We start from the raw sequence: 23,106 nt of genomic DNA, 5'->3' as shown, positions 1-23,106 counted from the left end.
GTTTTAGGGAACGTTGAAGGTCTGTCCCTGATGATTACATTGCAAACACACATTGCCACACACGCTGTGCCCCACACACACACACACACACACACACACACACACAAAATGACTGGGCTATTGTCTGCCACCCACGCTTTCCCCACATCTACTGAATACATATCAATGAGGCTTTGCCGTTGTGTGTGTGCGGGTCATAATTATAACAAGTGATTTTTTTTGGAGGATGCAGAACAATGGAGGTGGGGGGGAAAGTTAATGTGAGAGGAAGACCCTTGGGACCGAGCCGATGTTTTGAGTTGAAAATGAATGCTGTGATTGAAACGTTGACCATATGCAGACATATCACTCACACACACACACACACACACACACACACTGCACATGACTGTGGTGATGCAGCGACAGAGCATTGTTTTCCTCCCCTCTCTCACACACACACACACACACACACATACACGCACAGACACACGCACAGACACACGCACGCGCGCGCACACGCACACACACACAAACAAATCAGTGTACCTGTGTGCTGACACCAAAGTCACAGAGCTTGACTTGTCCTCGGGTGTTCACCAGCATATTGGAAGGCTTGACATCTGCAGAGACAAACTGCTTGAAAGAACTGCAACATCAGCACTCTACAGCTTTATCAACTCTGTTCTTTTTTTTAATAACACTACCTTACTCACCTCTGTGAAGTATCTTCAGGCTCCACAGATATGTCAGGCCTTTGACTACCTAGAGACACAAAGGAGAGAAAAAATAGATCATCATCCAACATTTAACCAGCATATTTGGATTAACAATAATTAATTGTTTTGGCTAATGTGGCGCGGTTACCTCCAGTTCAACGATACAAACTTAACTTATCTTATAGGTGAGAAAAAAAATTGACGATGACCCAGTTTACACCTCACGACCTAGCGGTCACTCGTCACTGAAGATTCACCCTGAAATATTGAAAGGTTGGGATACAGCTGTGCTGTCATGGTTCACGCATGTCTCTAATGTTGTATTGATGTTGCCTTTAGATTGGTAATCAGAAGTGGTGTTCTCCGTCTCACAAACGACGACCAGAGGGTGTGTTGGCACCGATTAGCCTTCTAGTGAAATCCTGAACACTGGAGAGGAGACACTGGCCAATTTTTAAACCTCACAATTAGGAGCAACAGTGTGGATTTTGTCATAGGAATTTGCTACTCTGGTGTACTGTTTAAATCTGGAATTCAGCTTAAAACTGACTTCTGAAGACAGTGCTGTGACAGAATGGGCTCTGGACCATAAAGGTCATTTACATATATTGTGGGTATTGGATTCCAACATTGGTCCAACTTGTCTCAAACCGTGGTGGAAAAGGGAGATCTGAGTTGCACATTAAAGCCAATCTTTGTTCCAGTCCTCAGTTGTGGTCACAAGCGATGCGTAGTCACTAAAATAATAAGACTGCAGATACAAGCAACCAAGAAAATGTTTCTTCACGGGGTGATTTGTCTCTTTCGGGGTAAGCAATTAAGGAGGACCTCAGTAATGAGACGTTACTCCTTCACATTGAAGGAACTGCATTGAGTTTGTTAGTTGTAAGGAGGCCTCCTTGCCGCCCCTCCTTGGAGGTGTAACGTCTACAATGACTGGCAGGAGACACAGAGAGGGTAAAACACACACTGGTGAGAGACACTTCTGGTTTTGTGCATCCCTTGCAACTGCATTATTGGTTACACTCATACGACTCTACCCGCCTGGCTAGATTCATACAGACAGCCATATGATCATTATATTTTTGTTTAACTATTACTCGATCCCCAATGTGTAAAGCGTCTTTTTCCATTTATGGGATGTGAGAGCTTCTAGACTCTAGCCTCTAGGCTCCTGTCATCCCTCTCTGATGCACGACAACCTCTGTGGTAAATTAAGAAAGCACAAAAGCTCTCTGAAGTCCTGCTGCCTCAAAGCTGGTGGTGTGAGTCTGCAGCTTCACTCACACCCTCTTGGGTGCTTTTCCTTCTGTGATAATTAACAACTGTGACAGTGGAAAGGAGGGAAAGCTGTGAATTAGAATTAACACTGACTAAATAGCTGTCATTGTTTGATTACGGAAGAAGTTAAAGGGGGGGGGGGAGGAGGTGAAGACAGGAGAAGGGTAATGAGTGTGGAAAAAAATAACATGCATTTATCAACACCAAGGCCATTTCTATCAAACTGATGGAGAGTAGAAAGGGATGGCGAACGGGAGAGAGGGGAGGATAACAACGCTGACTTTGTCCATCACTTCACCAAACACAAGCTAATTGAAAGATTCACACCTGTGGTTTCACTTAATACGAGTAAAATATTCCTCAGACCGGTTCTGTATCTGACAAACGAATAACAGGTCGCATTTAAAACTGGGACACACATGGCACAATCACACTCCAACACACTTAAATTAAAACTCCAGAACACACCTCTTGATTCAAACACTTTTCTAACGACTAGATTTTGAGTATTTCATGAAAACTTACTGCCACTGCAATCCTCCCCAGCACGTGCTCTGGAATTCTTTTGTACACGTCCAGAGAACCACCTGCAAAAGACAAAAGGATTCATCAGACGGCGATTTAGTATGAACACAATCTGTACAATTTATTTACTAATATCCAAATGGCCTTTTCACAAAATCTAATTTATTTGCTTGTAATTTCATCTGGTCCAGATCTAAATTAGGTCAACCAGCATTTCCCAGATGCAAAGAAAGAACTGTTGCTCCTCTTAGACTGGATATTTACACAAACCAGAGAAGGAACGGATCTTTTTTCCCCATCAGTGTGGACGTTCTCAGAATAGCCGTCTACTGCACATAATATTTGGGATGCTTTAAACACAGAGGACACATTCCAGTTATGTTTCTAAATCTAATGGAAATTGAAGTGAGTCTAGAAAGAACAAACAAGAAAAGAAGATTTTTTGGATTTTTTCTTATGCAATAACATTTTTTAAAGCACTATAATTTCTTGTGTGCAATAATCAATAACAACTGGAAATAATTGATCAAAGAAAAGTTCCATGAAATAAAGAGTGCTGAGAGGTTAGACCGAGTTTGCTGACAAGCTGGCAAACGTGTGAAACAGGGGAATAACTGCATTAACACACACTTGGACAAACACACACAGCTAAAAACATAGACAGTCCCCCATCTCACACCAATCTAGAAACACACGTAAAAATGCACCTACAAATGCACTTAAGTCTGGATTTATCGCGCCCTTGTAGCTTTTAGCACACAGGCATGCTAAGCAGCTCACAGCGATAAGACGTTCTCTTGATCTGCGGAAGTGTAAATGGCTACACAGTAGAGAGACAGACGACAGTTCCCCGAAGTCTCTCCCACCCAGCGGTGTCTAGCAAAGATAAAAACACATGATCCACTGGCTTAAACCACCAAGAAACTCACCGTCCATAAATTCGGTGCATATGGATATCCTGTTCTCTACAAAGAAGGCACTGAAGAAAGTGATGATGTAGGGCGAATCACACTGCGGTCAAGAGAAGAGACAATGTGATCATTGCAGAGCATACCAGAATATGTATTTTAAGGATTTGTTAATGCATCATCCTCATTCTGAATTTGAGCAAAAAGTAGCAATGAATTGTCTCATGATCACTTATGCTTAAGTTATTGTAGTCAGGGCTCAAAGCATCCCTCAACAGCAGCAAGTCCATCAACTATTTTTGCTTGGAAATAGGAAATATGATTTATGATTTGATTCCACACACATTGCATGGGGTGAGGGCTGGCAGACTAAAGCGGGGCAGTGGAGAAACACATCAATACACTGAGCTGAGGTCAGTTGATTTGTCGATCTGGTTCCACAACATCTTTCTTCACGTTGTATGTTGATAACACAGAATACATTCATAATCACTTCAAGAAATTCACAGACCGTGATCAGTTAACTCACACGCCTCGTACCCATGTATCGCTGATCCCTGGCTTACATTGTAAGACCAGAGGCGATAAATGGTGCTTCATTAGTTAAGACTCATGGTTGATTAACAATATAGATCTGATAGGACAGCAACATTCAGTGGAGAAAAAGAGAAATTGTTTCTGTAAAGAGGAAGAAGTCAAACTGACCTTGTAGAGAATTTCTAATTCTGACATGATCTGCTTCTGTAATTCCACCGTGATATCCAGGGGAATGACCTGTAATCAAAATAGGGAAGAATAGGTATAGCCTTTAATAAAACACAACATGAACAAGTTCTTTTGAGGTGCTGATGGGGTGGACTAGCTTGAGGGTCACTTATTAAAGAGGAAGTACTGTCACATCACTATCAACATGGGAGGAGATCTCACCTTGACAGCTAAAACCCGCTTGCCCAGAAGATAGTACGCTCTACAGGGACAAAGCAGAACATGATATTATATAAAGTTCAAGTGAGGGGTAATGAAAGTACATAAATAAGAACTCAAAAGGGTCTCCTAGTTTTGGTAAGGGTCAGAAGTCACCACCCAAAACCAGACCCAGTCCGCCCGACCGCTCGATGTTCCAGACAGAGTTTTGAGTTGCAAGTAAAGCAGCAGCCAGACTGGCCCCGTAATGATTTAATTATCAAACTCCTTAATGCCGAACATCGGCTTTAGTTACAGCCCTTGAAGGTAAGTTTACGGCACCTCAGTACTTCTCAACACACAATCCTCAAGGACGAATACTGTCCAACAGCTGTCAGGTGATGGGGAGGAGGTGGGGTGGGGGGGCGGCGGTGGGGGGGGGGGGGGGGTGCATGTCACACAGGCCGGTTAGCTTACAAGCAGGCTTAGTAAATGTGATACCTGGCTACTCGTCTGTCAGTGGGTCTTCAAGAGAGAATGCGTACGGTGCAAAGGTGTGATTAATGTGTCTTAGATTGGAGGATCGCATTGCTCTTCGGCCAGACACCTAAAAACTGTCCCGGGCCTTTAATTAATGCCACCTATTAGTGCCATGTCAGGTAATTACCCACAGTTAGAACAAACACTGGTCTCTGGCTGTAGCTGTGTGTGAGCTGCTGTTTACACATCGTTCATAACAGTCTCATCGCTGCTGAAGTCAAAAACAAACTATTTTGCAGACTTTTCAGAGATTGCTGAAGGTAGGTATGACCAAAAGTTAACACATAAAAGATTTAAAAAAAAATATGGAATAGCAAAAGGTTTTAGGTATTAGAACTAATCACAAGCCTTCCTCTGACTTCAGTGGACAGTGTTATTTATTTTTTACCAAGAGTGTTAGTGAGTGCTTCTGGTCTGAAGTGTAATCTTTTTAGTAAAAAAAAGCTCTTTACACATAAGGCTGACGGCCTTGTTTCCATTTTGATGTCTCTGTCTTCCTTTAAGCTCCAATCAATATCAGTTAAGCATGAGTGCCGCCTCTTAATTAAAATGAAGATGTTAATTGAGGCAAGATCGCAGGGGTAGACATGTTAAATACTGGCTGGGCAGGTTGTGTGTGTGTGTGTGTGTGTGTTTGTAAGGCAGCCTGAAAAGGGATTAAACCTTTTAAAAAGTCTTCACAATGCTAAACTTGTAGTTCTCAATGAGAAGTCTCCAGACATTGCCTAACTACTTCTTTAACACGTGTTCGTGGACATATGCACAAGTTTCATCTGAGTGTTTGTGTGTGTCCATCTTTTGTGTATGTACCTTCAGGCAAAGTATCACGTGTTTATTCAATCTAATGCTGTTGTTCTAGTTATTTGTCTGAAGCCCTTCGGACTGGGAACTGAAGCCGTTAACTATGCTCTCTTCAAAGCAGCCTGACTCATTTAAAAAAGTGTAAAGGTTAGTTTCGATCGAGGCAACGGTAGACCAGCAAGTCCCGTGTTTTGCGAGGTAAAATGACTGATTTTGTCAATAAAGTTTGGTGGCTTTGAAGAGAGCAAAGATGGACAAAATGGCTTCAGTTCCCAATTTAGAAAGGGATGTCTGATGGCTAAGTCAAGCAGTGAAAATATTCTTAATATAGTGTACACTTAAACTGATTGATTTTTTGGGTGGGCCCTTTTTCCAGGTGGCTAAAAAACATTTTGCTGCTGCCCCCGTCTACGTCCCGTTTTTATAAGGTGAGAATTAAATGTATGTCTAAGTTAGACATACAAGAGTAAAGAAACCCCAAAGTTTAAAGTCATATATTTTAAGGGCATGTTTCAGGTCTGGAGATGTGGTGTGACTACTGCTTTGTTAAAGCTTTATTCTCAGACTGCCCTTGACCACCTCAGGGCCGAGCATCCCTGTATGAGTTACAGTGACAGGCTTGTGACAGCGGGAGACATGGGGACAAGGTTACATAGCCACCCCCCGCCACTTCCCTTGATCTGACCCCAGTAAACGTGCCCCATTGCCTGGATCTTATTTACACTCCAGCTCGCTCCGTAATAAAAGCTCCATCATGCAGTATTCATAGGCCTCTCTCTTTGTCTCTGAAGTTGGGGCTGTGGGTTAGAGAGACTGGCCTCCTGGATCAGGGCTAACGCGGTACTTTTACGCTGCCACGTGGAAGACGGGCCGCCTGTCTTTCCCATCTTATATACGGCTATAATGGGCGTCCTAACCAACACAGGCGAGACAGAAACCTAAACACAGACACGTATAAACAGACATGAATTCACACACATATATACACACAAAGGCTTGCTAAATATACAGACGCAGAGAAGCTCAAATAACAAGGTTGAAAGCTTTGTTTTGTTGGTGTCCTACCATGCTACGAAAGTGAAAGACAACATTACTTAATTCCATGAATGGACTTTGACATCACTGCCACATGACACGCCTTACTTGGAGGGTGTCCTATTGTATTTGTTCATTGTGTGACCAGTTCTACACACTGGTTCTACACATGACACATTGCGCCACCTCCAGGAAAGGAAAGTAACAGCTACAGACCTGCAGATTTAGACATGCCAATGTCGCCACCTACACGCAAGGACAGTAAGCGCTGCTAAACCTGTACGTCCTGCAACACCTACAGGCAAGTGTAAAAGCAGTTTGTTTTTTGTATACTGCGTGTTTTTTGTGTCTTCGTTGTAGGTTTCACAGTTAATACTATGTATCATTTAAATAAAAAATAATAACAATTGGAACATCATCGTGTTAGACTAACTTACGATTGGATACAAATGATCAATCATTTCATATCCTAAATGATTTAAAACACTAAATGTTGGCTTTTAAAGATTTTGTCAGTGATTGTATTTTTTTTTTTTTTTCAACCACGTGTCAGATTTCACTTCTTCAGGCTCCTAACTGTTTGATAATTTAGCTTAATTGTCTGGAGAAATAATCAAAGAGCCAAAAAGTGGACCCATAAACAAGAGATATACAAATTATTTCATTGACACTGAAGTTTATAGTCTAAATATTCTGCACCAAAGACAACAGCAAGGCTGCACTGTTAACCGGTGTAAACAGTAATTCCATTCAACTAGCTCGATAAACAATCTGAACATATCTGGATACAAGATACTAGGTTCCAACCAATTAACAAAGAGCTTTGGTCCTTCAATACAGTCTAATCAATGAGGTGGAAAAAAACCTAAATCAATGGAGAAAATGGGCTGAGAGACTGAAGGAACAGCCGTGGGTGTCTAAGTAGATGTCACCACAGTCACAGTCAGGCAAATGCGCTTGTTTTAATTGCACTGCTGGAACCATGAGTCACGAAAATGGCCTGTGTATCCTTGTTATTGTATTTATAAGCCGTGGAGTCAGTTAGATTGCTGGACAAGATGGACCTCTGAGAGAGTGTGTAATAAAAAAACAAAGGCCGACATTGATGGATGGCTAGGTCAGCGCGTGGTTATGGAGAGCTGTGGTGTTGGTAACATCCAATTGAGTCTAAATGGCTCTGGGTCATAAATGGGCTAAGAGGTTAAAAGGTGGGGAGCCTTTGGTAGTGCTTTCACACATGATAAGCCTAATATAAGCTGGACCAAATGGTAGAGGCTGACGAGGACAGGGAATAGGTTTCGAAGCAAGCAGGAAACCTGCAAAGGCCCTCGATGAGTATGCAGACAGTATTGTTTAATCTAGATTGTTTTAGTGTGAGCTGCCTAGTTCTGGATATATCGGTTGTAGAGATGTCTGCTTTCTCTCTTATATAATGGAACCAGGTGGCATTCGGCTTGCGTTGCTCAAAGTGCCAGAAAAATACATTTGAAAAATCTCAACAGCAATATCTCTTTCCAGAAATCATGACCAGGTTACTCAAGATAATCAGCAGACATTGATGTGAGCAGTTTCCCGTAAGAGCTATGTTTTTTCTAACGAACTACATCTGCCAGTTTGGGGTCAACAGAGTGAGATGGACAGCAGATTATGGTGATCTTTTCAACTTTAACTCTTCTTGTTTTCTCGTCTTTGTGCACCTGATTGGACAATCTCAGTATACTGTCCAGAAAATAAAAACAAAACTCCACATTTAAGCTTTTGTGAGGACAGACACTCAGTCACTGCATCATTGTTTTTGTTCTAAAATAAGCAAATCTTAACAGTACTAACGAGAGAAGAGGGCTTTTTATTTAGTCGTTATTTATTGATTGGAATTTCTAAAGTCCAGCAGGGTGGTGCATTAAGTGCAGGTGTGTCTGTGATTTGGACAGGCAGAGTGCAGGGTAGTCGGGGCAGATCTGAACTGTGGTCTACAGTAACTATTTTGGTGTTTTAGCAATTAAACACATGAGACACTTGGGTTGATGGAGTAGCTGAGCTGTCAGCTGTTCTGTATTTGAACTGGATCTAATGGCAGTCGATGCTGCTGGACGGCGTTTGGTAAAACATGCCCGAGTGAGAACTCTACTCAGAATGACTTTAGCTTTCATCCTCGAGCCAGCCTCTCTAGTGAACCTTTTTTTTACAACTTTTGCAGAGGAAGAAGCAGCCCAGAACACACATGGTGCTGTCTAAGCTACTGCGGACTCAGCCGAAAGCGACCGGCAGACCAGGAGGGATGCAGCTGGGGTAGGAAGCAAAAGCCCAGTTGTCGGGTGTGGACTTATGACAGGCCTGGACGATGACTAACAGGTACCCTTGACGTTTCTGAAAAAGCATTTGTTGATGCATAAAAAGGAAAGGCCTCCATCCTCAGCAGGGTGGAGAAATGTTGACCTCAACGGAGGCATTTCTGGAGGGATAAAGGAGCAAATAAAGTAGCTCCTAAACTGGACAAAATTCTATTGGGGGGGGGGGGGGGGGGGGGGTGGATGCTACGCTTCAGCGACAGCACTGTCGGTCGGAGAAGCATTATCGGCTGTAACCGCTGTACAAGGCACTCGCGGCTGGCCCGGCAACATAAACAAAAGCACAGAGCGAGTGACTTCCTTCTCTGCTCAGGTAGACATTACTCCACTATATCTTTACATAGCAAATAGCTGTTGCTGCTATATTAAGGTGTTGAATATGGTACAGAGAACCTTTAACCAAAATAAGCATGCAAGAAAACATTCTACAACATCAAAATAGCACAAACAACCAGGCTGAGTTATTTTAACTGTATTTTTTTATGTTCTCCTTCCAACCATAAAAATTTCAGCACCAAAGCATATGGATTTTTTGCTGGACTAAATTGACTGAGAAGTTGTTGGGCTTGCAATATTGGCCTTCCCCACTGCAGTGTAACCGTTTTTGGTGCCAAACTGATAAGCAATCTTATTCTCCTACAACTATGACAGATTGGCTCTTAATGAAACTATCTCGAAGTCATAAAACAGTAAAAGGTGGTTGGAAAGAAAGAGGTGAAAATAAAAAATAAAAAAAATGACAGTTTTGGAAGATTTGCTGGATAGGACATTTACTGGGTTTGCTGGGGACTCCGGGAAGCAGACCACTCTGTCAAGTCAAGGTCAGTCTAAGCAGTGATCAATACTTCAATCTCAATAAAACAGCTCAATAGCTGAGGATTGATGAGAAGGAGAAAACACAAGGTGGGGAAAAGAAGGCTAGAGCGAGCAACACAAATGCCAACCTTGTCATAACGCTAGCAGGGCAGTAATACATTTGTCTAGCCGGAGAGGATGGAGCTCTTCTATCGTGGCAGGTAATGTGCGGAACTATAGACAGATTAGGTCAATTGCTGTCATACTTTACAGCCCCAAATCAATATCATATATGTTTGCAACCTTCAAACCAGAATAAATAAATGAAGGTAAAGACACAAACCACCCTGATGGATGTCACACCAAACACAGAGATAAATGGACGGATGACGGAGCGGAGGAAGGGTGGTGAACAATGGGGAACCCTTCACAGAACCCTATTGCAGGGTGATGTGCTTGCCAGAAAAAGTGAGCAGAAAAAAATATGAAAAGACAAGAATCAGTCTAAAATTGGCGCCATTCCTTCTTCATATTCTGCACTGTATAGAGGCTTCAACACACCTGAATAACTCATTCAGACCCTCTCACTTGCTTCAGTGTCACCATCGGTTATTGTGCTGTGGCCTTGTGAGCAGCAAAGACTTACTTGTAAACTGTGCCTCCGTTTCCATGGCCAAGCTGCTCTTGATAGTGGATATCTTGGGCATTTATCTGTCGATACAGATATACAATAAATGATACTTAGATGTTATAACATGAGAAGACATGCAACCAGTGGATGACACTGTGTAACTACACAGGTGAGGCAGAGAGAGGGGCTGACATTGTCACTGGAGGCTATAAACAAGACATGCGTTCAGGTCACTCCAAGTTCAGCAACATAAGGAGAGAAAGCAGATGGTAAGGAGGAGGAGAAGAGGAGATCAATACAACATTTGATGAAGAGTTTAATGATGATTTGTTTGCAGTCGTCACATACCAAAATTGTCACAAGGTTGGTCTGAGCAAAGGTTTCCTCGTCTCAACCAGAGCACTTCAAATAATCTTGTATTCATGATTTAGATATATAACACCGGCTACTCAGCATTGAAGAATATAGCATTAGATTATTTTAAATCCTTTAAGAGTGGAGTCGGGTAATTCCCTGCCTGTCTGATGTGTGGATTATTGTAATAAAACACTTCGGAGTTCATCAGTTATAAAATTGCACACTTTTAATGAAGTGTTATCCTCATGCAAGTGCGTAATCTTTTATAAACTAATTTATTTCTTAATAATATATTCTCACAAAACACGATGTAGTGTTGATCCTGGTCTTAAGTTTTAGAGTGAGAAGAACTGCATTCAAACTGTAACGACCGCTACTATTTTTGAATGGCTTTTGTTAATACCATAATGATAAATATGCTAAGTGACACAAGTCAAATAAAATCGAAATATATTTTGTGCTATATTTTAAATGCACAAACTGTTTTACATTCACGTAAACATATTGACTACAATGACAGAAAACCGTCATTTTAAAACTGAAAAGCTTCATCATTATATTGATATTTTACATGTCCTATCGATATAAGGAAATGTACAATTGCAAAAAATGTGTGTACTAAAAATGTGTAATTTACACAGAATATAAAAACAATATTCTAGGAAAATCACTGTTTATCTTTGCATCCAAAATGGCGAGATAATGTCTGGTGACAAATTATCTTAATTGATTCTGTCTCCAGTCCATACTGCCTTGTAGCACTTCATTCAACATGTGCATGAAGTGTGTTTATGCATGTTTGTGGCACTCAATGATTGATATTGAAATTATGTCAATGTGGTGCTGTCAAAACATATTTTGTATAGACCGAGGCAGGCACGACAACATGCATGTCAGTATGCATGCACCCCCCCCCGCCAGTGCACCTCAATTGATTTGATAAGGTGGTGAGGGGAGGGAGGTAAAGAGAATGAGAAGAGATAGATGAAGGGATGGAGGAGAGGAGAGAGAACAGCTCTATTAGCTCACTGTGTTACAGCAGAAACCTGAGAGGACGTGGCTTAATTATCTCCCTGACAAGCTAGCCACTGTGTGTGTGTGTGTGTGTGTGTGTGTGTGTGTGTGTGTGTGTGTGTGTGTGTGTGTGTGTGTGTGTGTGTGTGTGTGTGTGTGTATGAAAGAGAGAGAGAGTTTTATAAAAGAAAGACATGACTGTAGCATTCTTGATCCTAGAAACCCACAGACCTCCTGCAGTGTAGAGACAACAACCAAATACACACTCTGTGTAACATGCCCACAGTTTGCATCAAAGAAACCCCAAAGAGGAGCCAGCCACTGGAGAGAATGTGTTTCTAGTCAGTGGAAACTAGTGTGAGAGCAGGAGCAGTGAGTTAACTGCGGTCAAGTTCTACTTATACTTAAAACTCAGGCTCACCTCCCCATTTGTCAGGATCCTCTTCAGCTCCGCAGATGATTTTTTTAAGCTGGAGGAAGGAACACAGCACAGTTGACGCAAGTGTCACCGACATCGTTCTACTCATCTATCAACCAACCGGCTGAAGTTTATTCCAGGTAGTGTAACATGCTCCTCATGCCCCAGACAGCTCACCTGTTGTTGGCCATGGAGTCTGGGATGGCATGAGTGCAGTCATTGGCTGGGTTAGGTCTTGTATTAACCTGAAGGTGTGGAAACATACACAGTAATGTGAAAGGACACACACACACACACACACACACACACACACACACACACACACACACACACACACACACACACACACACACACACACACACACACACACACACACACACACACACACACACACACACACACACACACACACAGAGTGGTCAAGGCCAAAAGACAGACAGACATATGGCCAGACCCTCTAATGAACAAGAACAAAACACAAGCTCCCAGTTCAGCCTGGAGGTTAATTGGCTTTCGTAGGAGAGAAGGGAGGCACGCGAAGAAGAAAGACAGAGGAGGTGAAGGGATGAAAGACTGCAGAAGGAGAGAAGAGGCAAAAATATGTTTGCATGTACGGATCAGCCCTCACGGTTCGGTTGTGAACCACGGATTAATTACAAAGTTTACATTAACCACCACAGTGTGAAATAAAGTTTTACTGACATCGTTATCCACCAATGTTCAGTCAAATATATGATCAGGACATCGAGATTTATGCTTTCTGTTCGCCGATCTCTGACAATGTTACATTGTAAACAACCAATCTGTTTTGAAAATGACCGGAGGAGAGCTGGTAAAGTGAATAATGGACAACGAACAGAGGTTCCCTTGAGTTACATCATGATGCGTTCAGGTTCTGTTTGGTAAAAATTTGTATTGGGCGAAGGTGAATTATAACGTTATCATGATGTGTTCACATGTGATCTTGTAAAATGTAGTGTTGGTGAGAAACTCGAATAAATCCAGTTGTTTGAAGGAGATGTTTTCACGACAACATAAATAGATATTAGAGATGAATTATGAGCTAATCTGCTTACACTAAGCAGATTATAATACATCATTAAAACTATTAATGTCAAGATTTGTGTTAATCAATGAAAATACAATATTTTATTTCCTAATCATTGGAATTGTGTGCCTTTATGAAAAAACACTATAAATTACTTTAACAAAGTAAAAGGATAACATTTAGAATTTTGGATGGTTTACACTTCAGACTTCAGAGCGTTTTCTGGGATGGATGGAGTCTGTTATAATCAAAGGAATCTGTATCTGCCAATATGGATCATCAATGATCTGCAATTAGTGTCAGCGGCAAAAAAAAAATATTATCAGGGATCTCTAAAAGTTATATTTGTTCCCTTTTTTCTTCTGTGCTGATCCAATTTTTGATCCGATCCGTGAGATTAGTGATTTGTTGCACCACTAGTTTTTTTGTCGTCATTTTCGCCTTTATTGGACAGATAACAGTGTGGAGGCAGAGGAGAGAGAACGAGATAGAGAGAGGTGAGACACGCAACAAACAAAGGTCCCAAGGCTGGAATCAACCGGGGACGTTCATTATGTGGGATGTGTTGCAACCATTCGGCTACCAAGGCGCTCGGAAAATAAAGTAAAGACATAAAAAATGTCATGACTCACTTGGAACATTGTTCTTTACATTTATTCATCTGCATAAATGTTTACTACAAAGACCTCTGTACTCAACCCAGAAGAGAGAAGATCCTGTAAAGGGTATACTAAAAATAACTCTTTTAATTGAGGTCAGAAGGCCGATGTGTTGGGTCCAGTAAAGCACAGGGATTCTCTCTTTAATTAGTGCCCAGGAAGACCTAATTTAAACAGCGCACAAGACTCCCCTCAGACAATTACTTTTACATTAAAACAGGAGAAAAGAGGGGAAAGATTACTAAAGGACTTTCAGGTTTTTTGGAAAACATCATCTTATCAAAACAGACCTTTGACCTTAAAAAAAAAAGAACTGACACAATTCAGTAGTTGTTACCAAAACTCCTCAGAGGATACATTAAATAAAGCACTTCCAGTATTTGGAGAGGAGGGGTGATTTTACCATTGAAATGGAGATGGATATAATATGGATCATCTGGAGAGATGGAGGAGGTGTCAAGTCATTTAACCCATGGTAATTAGCAATGAGTTTCAATAGCAACATATGCCCAACATAAAATGGGAAGGTCTGTGGAAGGCCATTTGTAAATGGCAGGGGGGGGGGGGGGGGCTTTGTAATGACAATTTCATGGTTGAACAATAACATCTTCTTAGTGACTTAGTTTTTGCTTTAACCAAAGCTGTTCTTCTTATCGTATGGAATGGGAGGATCATAATACTCTAGAGGGGGGGAGGGGATCAAGGATTTAGCATAACACCTTGCTTTTAAACGGCTAACCCGGCATAAGAAAGATGAGAGAAGGGGCGAGACGAGCTCCGCTGCAGCCACAGCCCGCCATACATAAACATAGACGAGGAGAGCAAGAGAATGAGTGAAAGAAAAGGAGAGCCTTGACTTCAATTGACATTTCAATAAGTGGAACACAGCGTTACCAATCCATTTGCCTCAACTTCCCTCCCTCCCCTCCCCTTGTTCTCCGTGTAAGGCAGCTGAAACAATTATTGAGATAGGTACCTTCAGGCCATGTATGTTCCGGATCCCTGGAGTCTTGCCGGCTGAAACAGTAATTGACTAGATTGTAGAACACATCACTGGGCCATTTACAAATGTGCTGAAAAGGAATCAGTTCTTTGTAAAGAAGAAAAAAAAAAGACGAAATGAAATGAAATGAGGGTTACTCTGAAATTAGACAAGAGAGTGATTGAGATGTTGGGCTCTTGAGACAGCTAGTGGTAGGTAGGAAGGAAACAGAGTCACACAGTAAGAGAAAAGAGAGAGAGAGAGAGTAAGAGAGAGATGGGTTAAGAGCAAAGGAGAGAGAGACAATGCACTTTGCCCTTGGGGCCTGTTAGCGATTATGCATGACTTTGGGGAGGTGAGAAAACTACATGAAGATACAGAAATCGTATGTATTGAAAAGGCGCTCATAGTCAAAACCAGTTCAGGGAAGAAACTAGACAACGTCAGAGATTTGGGCAAGGCGTGGCCTGAACACAAGCTTGCAGTTTCAATGTCCTTGGAGCAAAAGAAATGTAGATTTATAAATGACTGAATGAGCCACGGAATTTTAATGTTTTCCAGAGGCTGCATTGCAACCAAATGCTCCCATTTTATTATGTTTGAACACCAGCATAAGGGATTTACCCACATTTTGGTTTAATAGTTTCCAACTAGGAAAGTGTGAATATTTTTATATATTTAAATTTAGCTTATGATTAATTGTCAACACAATAATTACAAAGACCTATTGAGCCTTTAAGCATTACCAAGCCATGATAAACTGTAACATGTCACTCCGTACCTCGTGGAAAAATCTGCAGAGGGTCCGGCAGCAGCCCATTGATGCGTTGTTCATTCATTGTGTTGAAGTACTAAAGGGGGAAAGACAGAAAGAGAGAACAATAGTCATTGGAAGTGATTATTACACATACTGGAACTTAAATATATTTTGTTTCATTATTAAAGGATTACTGAAAGAAAGAAAAAACGGATGAAGAAAAGCTGTGGTAACTTTGCCAAAGACACATTTTAGAATATTACATGTTTACATACAAAATGTTTATCTAAATGACGTCAGAATTAATCCACAGTATTCCCAGAATGTGAGCATGCTGTGCTGAAATCTGTTGCCGATGAGGACCAATGCCCTGTGGGCTTGTATTGAAGGAGTGTAGCATTAACCCTTTTCTCCTCCAGGTCAACAGCTCACCAAACACTCATACCCTACAGGACTAAAACACACACACACACACACACACACACACACACACACACACACACACACACACACACACACACACACACACACACACACACACACACACACACACACACACACACACACAGGGGCCTCTCAGATGCTTGCCAAGGCAATGCAATAATTGATGTTTCAGTTAACCAAACCATCTGTTAAACTGTTTGTGTGTGTGTGCGTGCGTGTGTGTGTGTGTCTCGTTTATGTCTCCTTTTTGAGGCTTCAAACCAACAAAAATGAACAGCAAGACGTCCTCGAACACATAGTTCAGAAGATGTCTCCATGTATTCCACATGTACATGTGTTCATTGTGTTCCATTTACAGTCCATTATGAATTACCAAGTCATCACTGCGATATGTAAATGTGCTCTCTCATTGTGGGGGAGGGAGGGAGGGAGGACGATGGGACCGGCTTGGATGGGAATGGATCAGAATGGCTACCCAAGTGGCACAGCTGTTATTAAAAGGCCTATTTATCACTGTCAGGTCCCTCCTCGCTCCTAGGCCTGTGCTTTCGCCCTCCAGCGTTTTCACTAGGCCACATCTGAACAATGGGCCTAATACCAAAAACCATGTTGTGTGTGTGTTGAGGGTGTGTGTGTGTGTGGGGGGGGGGGGGTCGGGCTCCACGTACCTTTAATTTTCCGCTCAGCTAGCTTATTGATTAAGGCTGCAATTACCACCTAATCTGTAGTAGGTGTGTTATTAAAAGACATTCTCCATTGTTGGCCAATAACTAAACAGTGTCCGATCCCAAATACCATCGCTCAGCCTTAAGGGACAAGTGGGAGAGCGAGAGCAGAGAGTGGGCCTCATCATCATTAGCAGACTAAGGGGAAATGGGAGTAAGAACGGTGGAATTAGAGCCACTACCTCCAGGGGGAGCTGAGCGAGGAACGGATGAGGTCACATGTTTTTTTTAGTACCCGACACAGGCCAGTCTTTAACTTTGAACAGGGGCGTCTGTCTTTCAAGGTGTCGAACAATGATTAGAGATGCCTGGAAGACTAGTGGGTCTCACAGGAGCATGTAGCAATCAATGTTCTCAGTGATGGGGGATACTTTTCACAATAACTGCCCTCTGCACACTCATGTTAATTAAGTGCTGGATTTGAGCATTAATTTTGCTCAGCAACAAGGAGCATGAATTTCTTTCGCAAGGCAAAAAAAAAAAGCAGAAATCCCGAATAAGAAAAAACACATGTAGATACAGTATATTTAAAAGTCTGGCTAAACATTTATCAATTAATTATCCCAAACATCCACACACAGAAACAGTTGCACACGAGAGGCCACCATGAGAGACTCTAATGAATTATCCCACCTCTCACCTAACATGCTGGTTTCCCCTAATTCCTATTAATTTCACATAATGGCTGTCTGCTCACCTGGAATTAACAACACTGAGGCAAAAAATACCACTGGGGTCTCTACGGAGGCCAAATGGCAACCACAGCAAACAACCACAACACGGAAAAGAATCCTCCGAGTACAAATGCAAATGACTGCTGAAATGCATAACCCTTGCTCAAGACATTTAAAGTACTCGGCTAGTGTAAATTATATTTTAGAGAGACCAGTTTTTTTCCAGGTGATCAGCAGCTTTTTATGCACTTGCCTGTCCCACAAGGAGTAGAAAGCCATTACGCTCCTGGATTTGTTTGGCAAAAATTAATTGTGGCTTTTGAAATGTGTGGACGAGGCAGTGCAGTGTTGTGGATACTAAATATTTGTGCTGCAGGTCAGGGCCATAAATTAATATGCTGTTAAGACATGTCACATCATCCGAATAAAGAACTAATTAGTGGTGGGACTATAAGGTGCTATTATGTATTGCAAAATGAAATAATACTGCATGACTATTGTAGCCTGTGTTTTTTTAATATTAAATATTTGACAAAATTACCAGTGACCCTGATGGCTCCAGTTGTAGCTTGAAGTTGTTTTAGTTAGGATTGGGCAATTTATCAATATTATATGGATACTGTGATATGAGGCAGGACATCATCTTAGATTTTGGATATTCTAGTAACGTATAAGTCATTTCCTGGTTTATAAGGCTGCATCACAGTAAAGTGATGAAGTTGCAGAACTTACCAGACTGTTCTATTATTTATCTTTACCCAGGTAATCATTATCATTGAGGTATTTTATCAAAAATATTGTGATGTTTGATATTCTCCATATCGCAGCGTCCTAGTTTCAGTTGTACTGCAGTTGCTTTTCTGCTATTTAAAAACGCACAGGTAGGTGTACTGGCGACTATTACTGATATTTGGTTGATCATGTATTAGTTTTCAGGATTATCACAGCACTTCACCATCATAACTTACTGTAGCAGCATGTTTGCCATCCCGGTTGTTACAAATTAAGATAAAATGTTGGCACATGATACAAAAAACAATTTGCTTTGCACGTCAGCTGGATTGTCGTGATATCACAAAGTCATGCAACAATCGCAGGATCACATATTAACACGAAAATCCACCTGGTCAGGCTTCTAGTAATGCGTTTGTGTCGGGTAAACCAGAGCACGGACCAGTGAGAAGCTACCAGCAGCTACGATGTGGCTACGGTGAGTGCCAGACGTTTTGTCAAATGTCTGCCTAATTCTGAGAAGTTTCCAATGACGGTTCTCAGATGGTTCTGTGTTACAAACCATCTGGCGGGATCAGGTTACAAAACATTGGTGGTAATACCAAAACACAGGGAATTCCTGAAATCCTAACTCTATTTCAATATTGTGCCAATATTGAAAGCTACACACTGATCACATAAAGCCAAAGTTGCAAGAACCTCAAAACATGTCAACCGGATTTGTGAATAATAAAGATGGCTGAGGTCAATACTTCTTCCATCTCTGTTTCATAACACAACAGCTGTCTCGTTTTGCTTAATCACCCTGCTACCCTATGCTACTTAATGATTAAAAAGCAACCACAAGTGAATGCATGATAGAAACGGACAAAAAAAAAACAAGGAGTGTAAATTGTGCCTGTGGCTGCAGCAGCATCATTGTGAGCTGATGGGGGGTAAAAGACATCCACAGATGAAAGTAGATTTTGAACAATTCTGCAGCCCAGGGGGCCTCGCTCTTTAATGAGGCAAAACTTTAAGTACTGAATAATAAATAATAAAAATTGACAGTTCATTTAGCTTTCAGTGTACCTCGTAGAGAAAGCCATTACACGCCATTACTCTTACTGTCCGTGGCATGAACAGTAAGTATGGTGGAATATGAAAGTGTACAGCATAGGTGGGGGAGCTGAGTGGGTAGTGGAAACGCGTGTGTTTCTGAAAAATACCTATAAACGTTTGTTTTTTTACCTGAGGTTAAAGACATCACTGGTTGAGTCTTAATAGGTTGCAGATAAATACAATGTCAGTGTAGAAGTGGAAGCGAGAAGTCGAAATGTGTCATTCCTATCTAGTCATCAGCACCTCTATCTTTTTAGATTTTTCTTTCCAGACCAATTATACCTCCTACAACACATCACAGACATTAACTGTCTTTTAAAATACATCTGACAGCGTTGAACCATTCACCACGAGATACGTTTTTGGTGACCATGGACGGGATCCTGTACTTCTGAAATTCGCTAGTGTACCAAAGACATATGTAACATTAAAGGTTTTTTAGAATTGTTTTTTTTTTTTATACCGTAAGCCATTTTAATGCCAACTAGAGGCGTAAACAGTAAAAACTTAAGATGACAATTTGAGATTTAAGTGCCAATGTTTTGAGATCAAGATTTTTGGCCAATGAAAAAGAAGTTAAGTGGCTCTTCCGTCATGCTGCACAAAGCACTCAAAAAGTACAAGACATCTAAAACAATGTCCTGGTAACACTCTCCAGTCAAGTCAAGCATATGTTTGTTTACCCCAAAATCACAAATTTGCCTCAGAAAACACTATATTCTTCTGGACTACAAAAAGTTCAGATGTTCAGACACACAGTGGATGTTACATAAGTGAGGTCTGACCTTAACGTGCACAGTTTTCATCAGAACTACTTTTTTAATGAAGAAATAACCTCGAAAACAGCTGCGGCATAAAAATATCAGCGAAAAATACAACTCAGTTCTGCAATTTGTGGGATGGATGTGTGACATGATGAAAACATGATTTTATATACTCACATATGACAACATGGCTTTGAGTTCTTCATCACTTCTTACAGTGATTCTGTCTCCCACCTCGTCTTCATCTGAGAAACACAGAAGCATCTTCAAATGTGGATTGCAAACATTCGTAGCGAAATAATAAAAGATAAACAGCTTTCAATATTAAAGGCAAAGTCCTAACGTTGGTTGCCAATCAGTGGCTGTATTGACTTCAATTCTTTTACTTGTTTTAAAGCACTTCATGGTCTTGCATTGGCATATATGTCTCACAACGTATGAACCGGTGCGACCCCTCAGGTCCTCTGGCACGAGTCTGTGCAGGACTGAAATCTTTGGTGAACCAGCTTTTAGCCACAATGCTCCGATCAGCCTGAGGATCTGTGAGCCGCTGGAAGTGTTGAAATCTTATACAAAAAAACTCTATTCAGCCAGACATTTAATTAGGAAGGGCTGATAGACCATTTCTGTTCAACAGGTGGATTATTTTCTTTTTTTTTACACAATTCACTTAATTGATTGTATTTCAATTTGTTATTGTATATAAGTTGTATAATTGTATTCTATTTGATTTAGACTAGTTTTTATTTAACGTTGTTTTACTACTTTTATTGTTATTATGACTTTAAAATCGATTTCATTACATTTTTATTATTTCATTGTCTGCCGTGCATTGGTCTCAAATTGTCAAACTGCTTTTGTCTTTTTTTATGATCTACTCTGTTATTTTTGAATTGTCGGTCACCTGTTAAGAACTTTGAACTGCACTAACCTGTATGAAAGGTGTTTGCAAAATTTAACTTTGATTGATTTGATTTAAGGGTCAGAGATCAGATTTCTGTTCATGCGCTATAGCAAATACACAGCAAACTGGAACACAAACTTTAACAGAATTTAATATCATATCAAGTAATACTTTGAGCTGTTAACAGAAAGAAAAGCAGCAACATTGTTGCAACATTTCCGGTGTTATGAATGCAAAAGGATACGGTCATTTATGTATTTTCAAAACAAAATAAGAAATTGTGTTCATTTGCCAATAAAAAGACAAATACGTTGGTCGGATATTAAGAGCAGGATTCACTTAATTGATTCATGCTTTTTCCTGCCATCTCCACATACAGTAACCACATACATCCACACCAATAACACCCTATAATAGATGCAGAACTAAGGGAGGGATAATCAATGGGCTCCCATACAGCAACAGGGGGAGTCCTCAGTAACAGTATGTCAGTTAATAAATCACAGGATGAATGTTTTGTTGGTCAACATATTGTTACCAAATAGAAACACAATAGGGTTCACAATGGATTCAGGTGGGTCACTGGTCTGTGTGGTTGAGTCCCTGTTTCAGAAGTCAAGTAATACAAGTATGAGACAGACACTCACATTCAAATGCTGTGACAGTGGCTTCAGGCATGACATCCCTGATTGCAACCTAAAAATGTTCAGCAGAGTGAATTACAAAACAGAAACAATAACAAAAATACAGTATAAAGTTCAACACATTCACACATAGTGATGTGTACGTTTTAACCGTTTAGTGTGTCTTTGTTGGGCGAAGACACAGAAACAGAAAGTACCAGATTTAAACTGAATGAATGTCTTTTCCATGTACAGCTGTTAGTTAGCTAGTTAGCTAACTCAGCTGTGTAGCATTGTGAGGACTCACCAGCAAGTCATTGAAGTTCAGTAGAGACGGACAGTCAACGGCCGAGTCCATGTCACCCGACGGCGTCTTTATACGGATCACTATTGCTTCCGTGTCCATTGTGCAGAGGTTGTTTAAATCGAGTACGAGCATAAAGAGGAACGATTAAGCCACATAATAACACTTGGACTGGCTGTTTAAGCTAACGAGCTCATTTCCTGCAGTGGTGTGCTAACGATGCTAGCATCCTGCTCAGTCCAGACACTTTTCTCACGTGATGCGGGGATTTAAAAACGTCAACCGCATGAAACTGTAAATATATATCTGCCGACAGCTCGTGTCATCAGAGATATTTAGCCATGAAGCTAGTTTTGAGGAAAACACAACAGCTCCAACAGCGTTTCCGAATCAACATCCGCTCAGGGAATTTTCAAAATAAAGGACTTACACCCGCGTATCCACTGAAAACTAAAAAATTACTGTCGAGGAATAGGCCTGAAAATAGGTACTTCCAGTAGTGGAAAGTAACTAAGTACATTTACTCAAGTAAAGTAGTTAACACAGTTTTGAGGAACTTGTACTTTACTTGAGTATTTATATTTGATGCTACTTTATACACTTTTTACTCGGTAGTAACGTATTACTTTTGCAGATTCAGATCGACACAAAATAATGATGATGCATTATTATGGATTAAGCTACTAGCAGTATATGAAGTAATTTAAATGAGCTCATTAATTATAATCCAGTGATATTATATATAAAATATTCAGAAATAAGCCATTCTGCATAATGAGCAGTTTTACCTTTGGTACTAAGTATATTTTGATGTTAATATGCACTTTTACTTTTTTTTAAAGATTAATGAATGCAGGACTTACAGAGTATTTTTATATTGTGGTATTGTTACTTTTACTTAAATAAAAGATCCTGTAGTACTGCACATATTGAATTACTGACCACTCAAAACAACAACAACAAATATTGTGCCCACTCGACCAGCAGAACTGGTCTGCATTAAAATCAAACAGCTCAGTCATATATTTGCATAATATGTTAAAGGACCCTTTTACATTTCTATATACATTTTTGTTCTTAATGACAGTGTCAAACATATGGGTAAGGACTTGATTAGCAACTGCAGTTCTAAGA

The 23,106-nt window shown here is 40.7% G+C and overlaps 1 protein-coding gene across 1 annotated transcript in view; it reads right to left on the bottom strand.

Moving 5' to 3' along the window:
* The window catches only part of map2k5 (mitogen-activated protein kinase kinase 5), a 52,409-nt gene extending 30,143 nt beyond the window's left edge, over window positions 1–22,266 (bottom strand). Inside the window, exons 1-14 of the mRNA XM_079165310.1 lie at window positions 21,976–22,266; window positions 21,693–21,741; window positions 20,319–20,386; window positions 15,726–15,795; window positions 14,939–14,979; window positions 12,432–12,499; window positions 12,258–12,306; window positions 10,481–10,545; window positions 4,340–4,379; window positions 4,118–4,186; window positions 3,434–3,515; window positions 2,505–2,566; window positions 696–744; window positions 529–602 (exon numbers count right to left, since the gene is read on the bottom strand). Coding sequence (XP_079021436.1) covers window positions 529–602; window positions 696–744; window positions 2,505–2,566; window positions 3,434–3,515; window positions 4,118–4,186; window positions 4,340–4,379; window positions 10,481–10,545; window positions 12,258–12,306; window positions 12,432–12,499; window positions 14,939–14,979; window positions 15,726–15,795; window positions 20,319–20,386; window positions 21,693–21,741; window positions 21,976–22,107 — 918 coding nt within the window. The 5' untranslated portion in view covers window positions 22,108–22,266. The remainder of the gene's footprint in view (window positions 1–528; window positions 603–695; window positions 745–2,504; window positions 2,567–3,433; window positions 3,516–4,117; window positions 4,187–4,339; window positions 4,380–10,480; window positions 10,546–12,257; window positions 12,307–12,431; window positions 12,500–14,938; window positions 14,980–15,725; window positions 15,796–20,318; window positions 20,387–21,692; window positions 21,742–21,975) is intronic.
* Between the last annotated feature and the right edge of the window lie 840 nt (window positions 22,267–23,106).

This window comes from Pholis gunnellus (genome assembly GCF_910591455.1).
Source record: "Pholis gunnellus genome assembly, chromosome: 1".
Classification (NCBI taxonomy): Eukaryota; Metazoa; Chordata; class Actinopteri; order Perciformes; family Pholidae; genus Pholis; species Pholis gunnellus.
The sequence above is the reverse complement of the archived record's forward strand: the minus strand, read 5'-3'. Positions and strand labels throughout refer to the sequence as shown.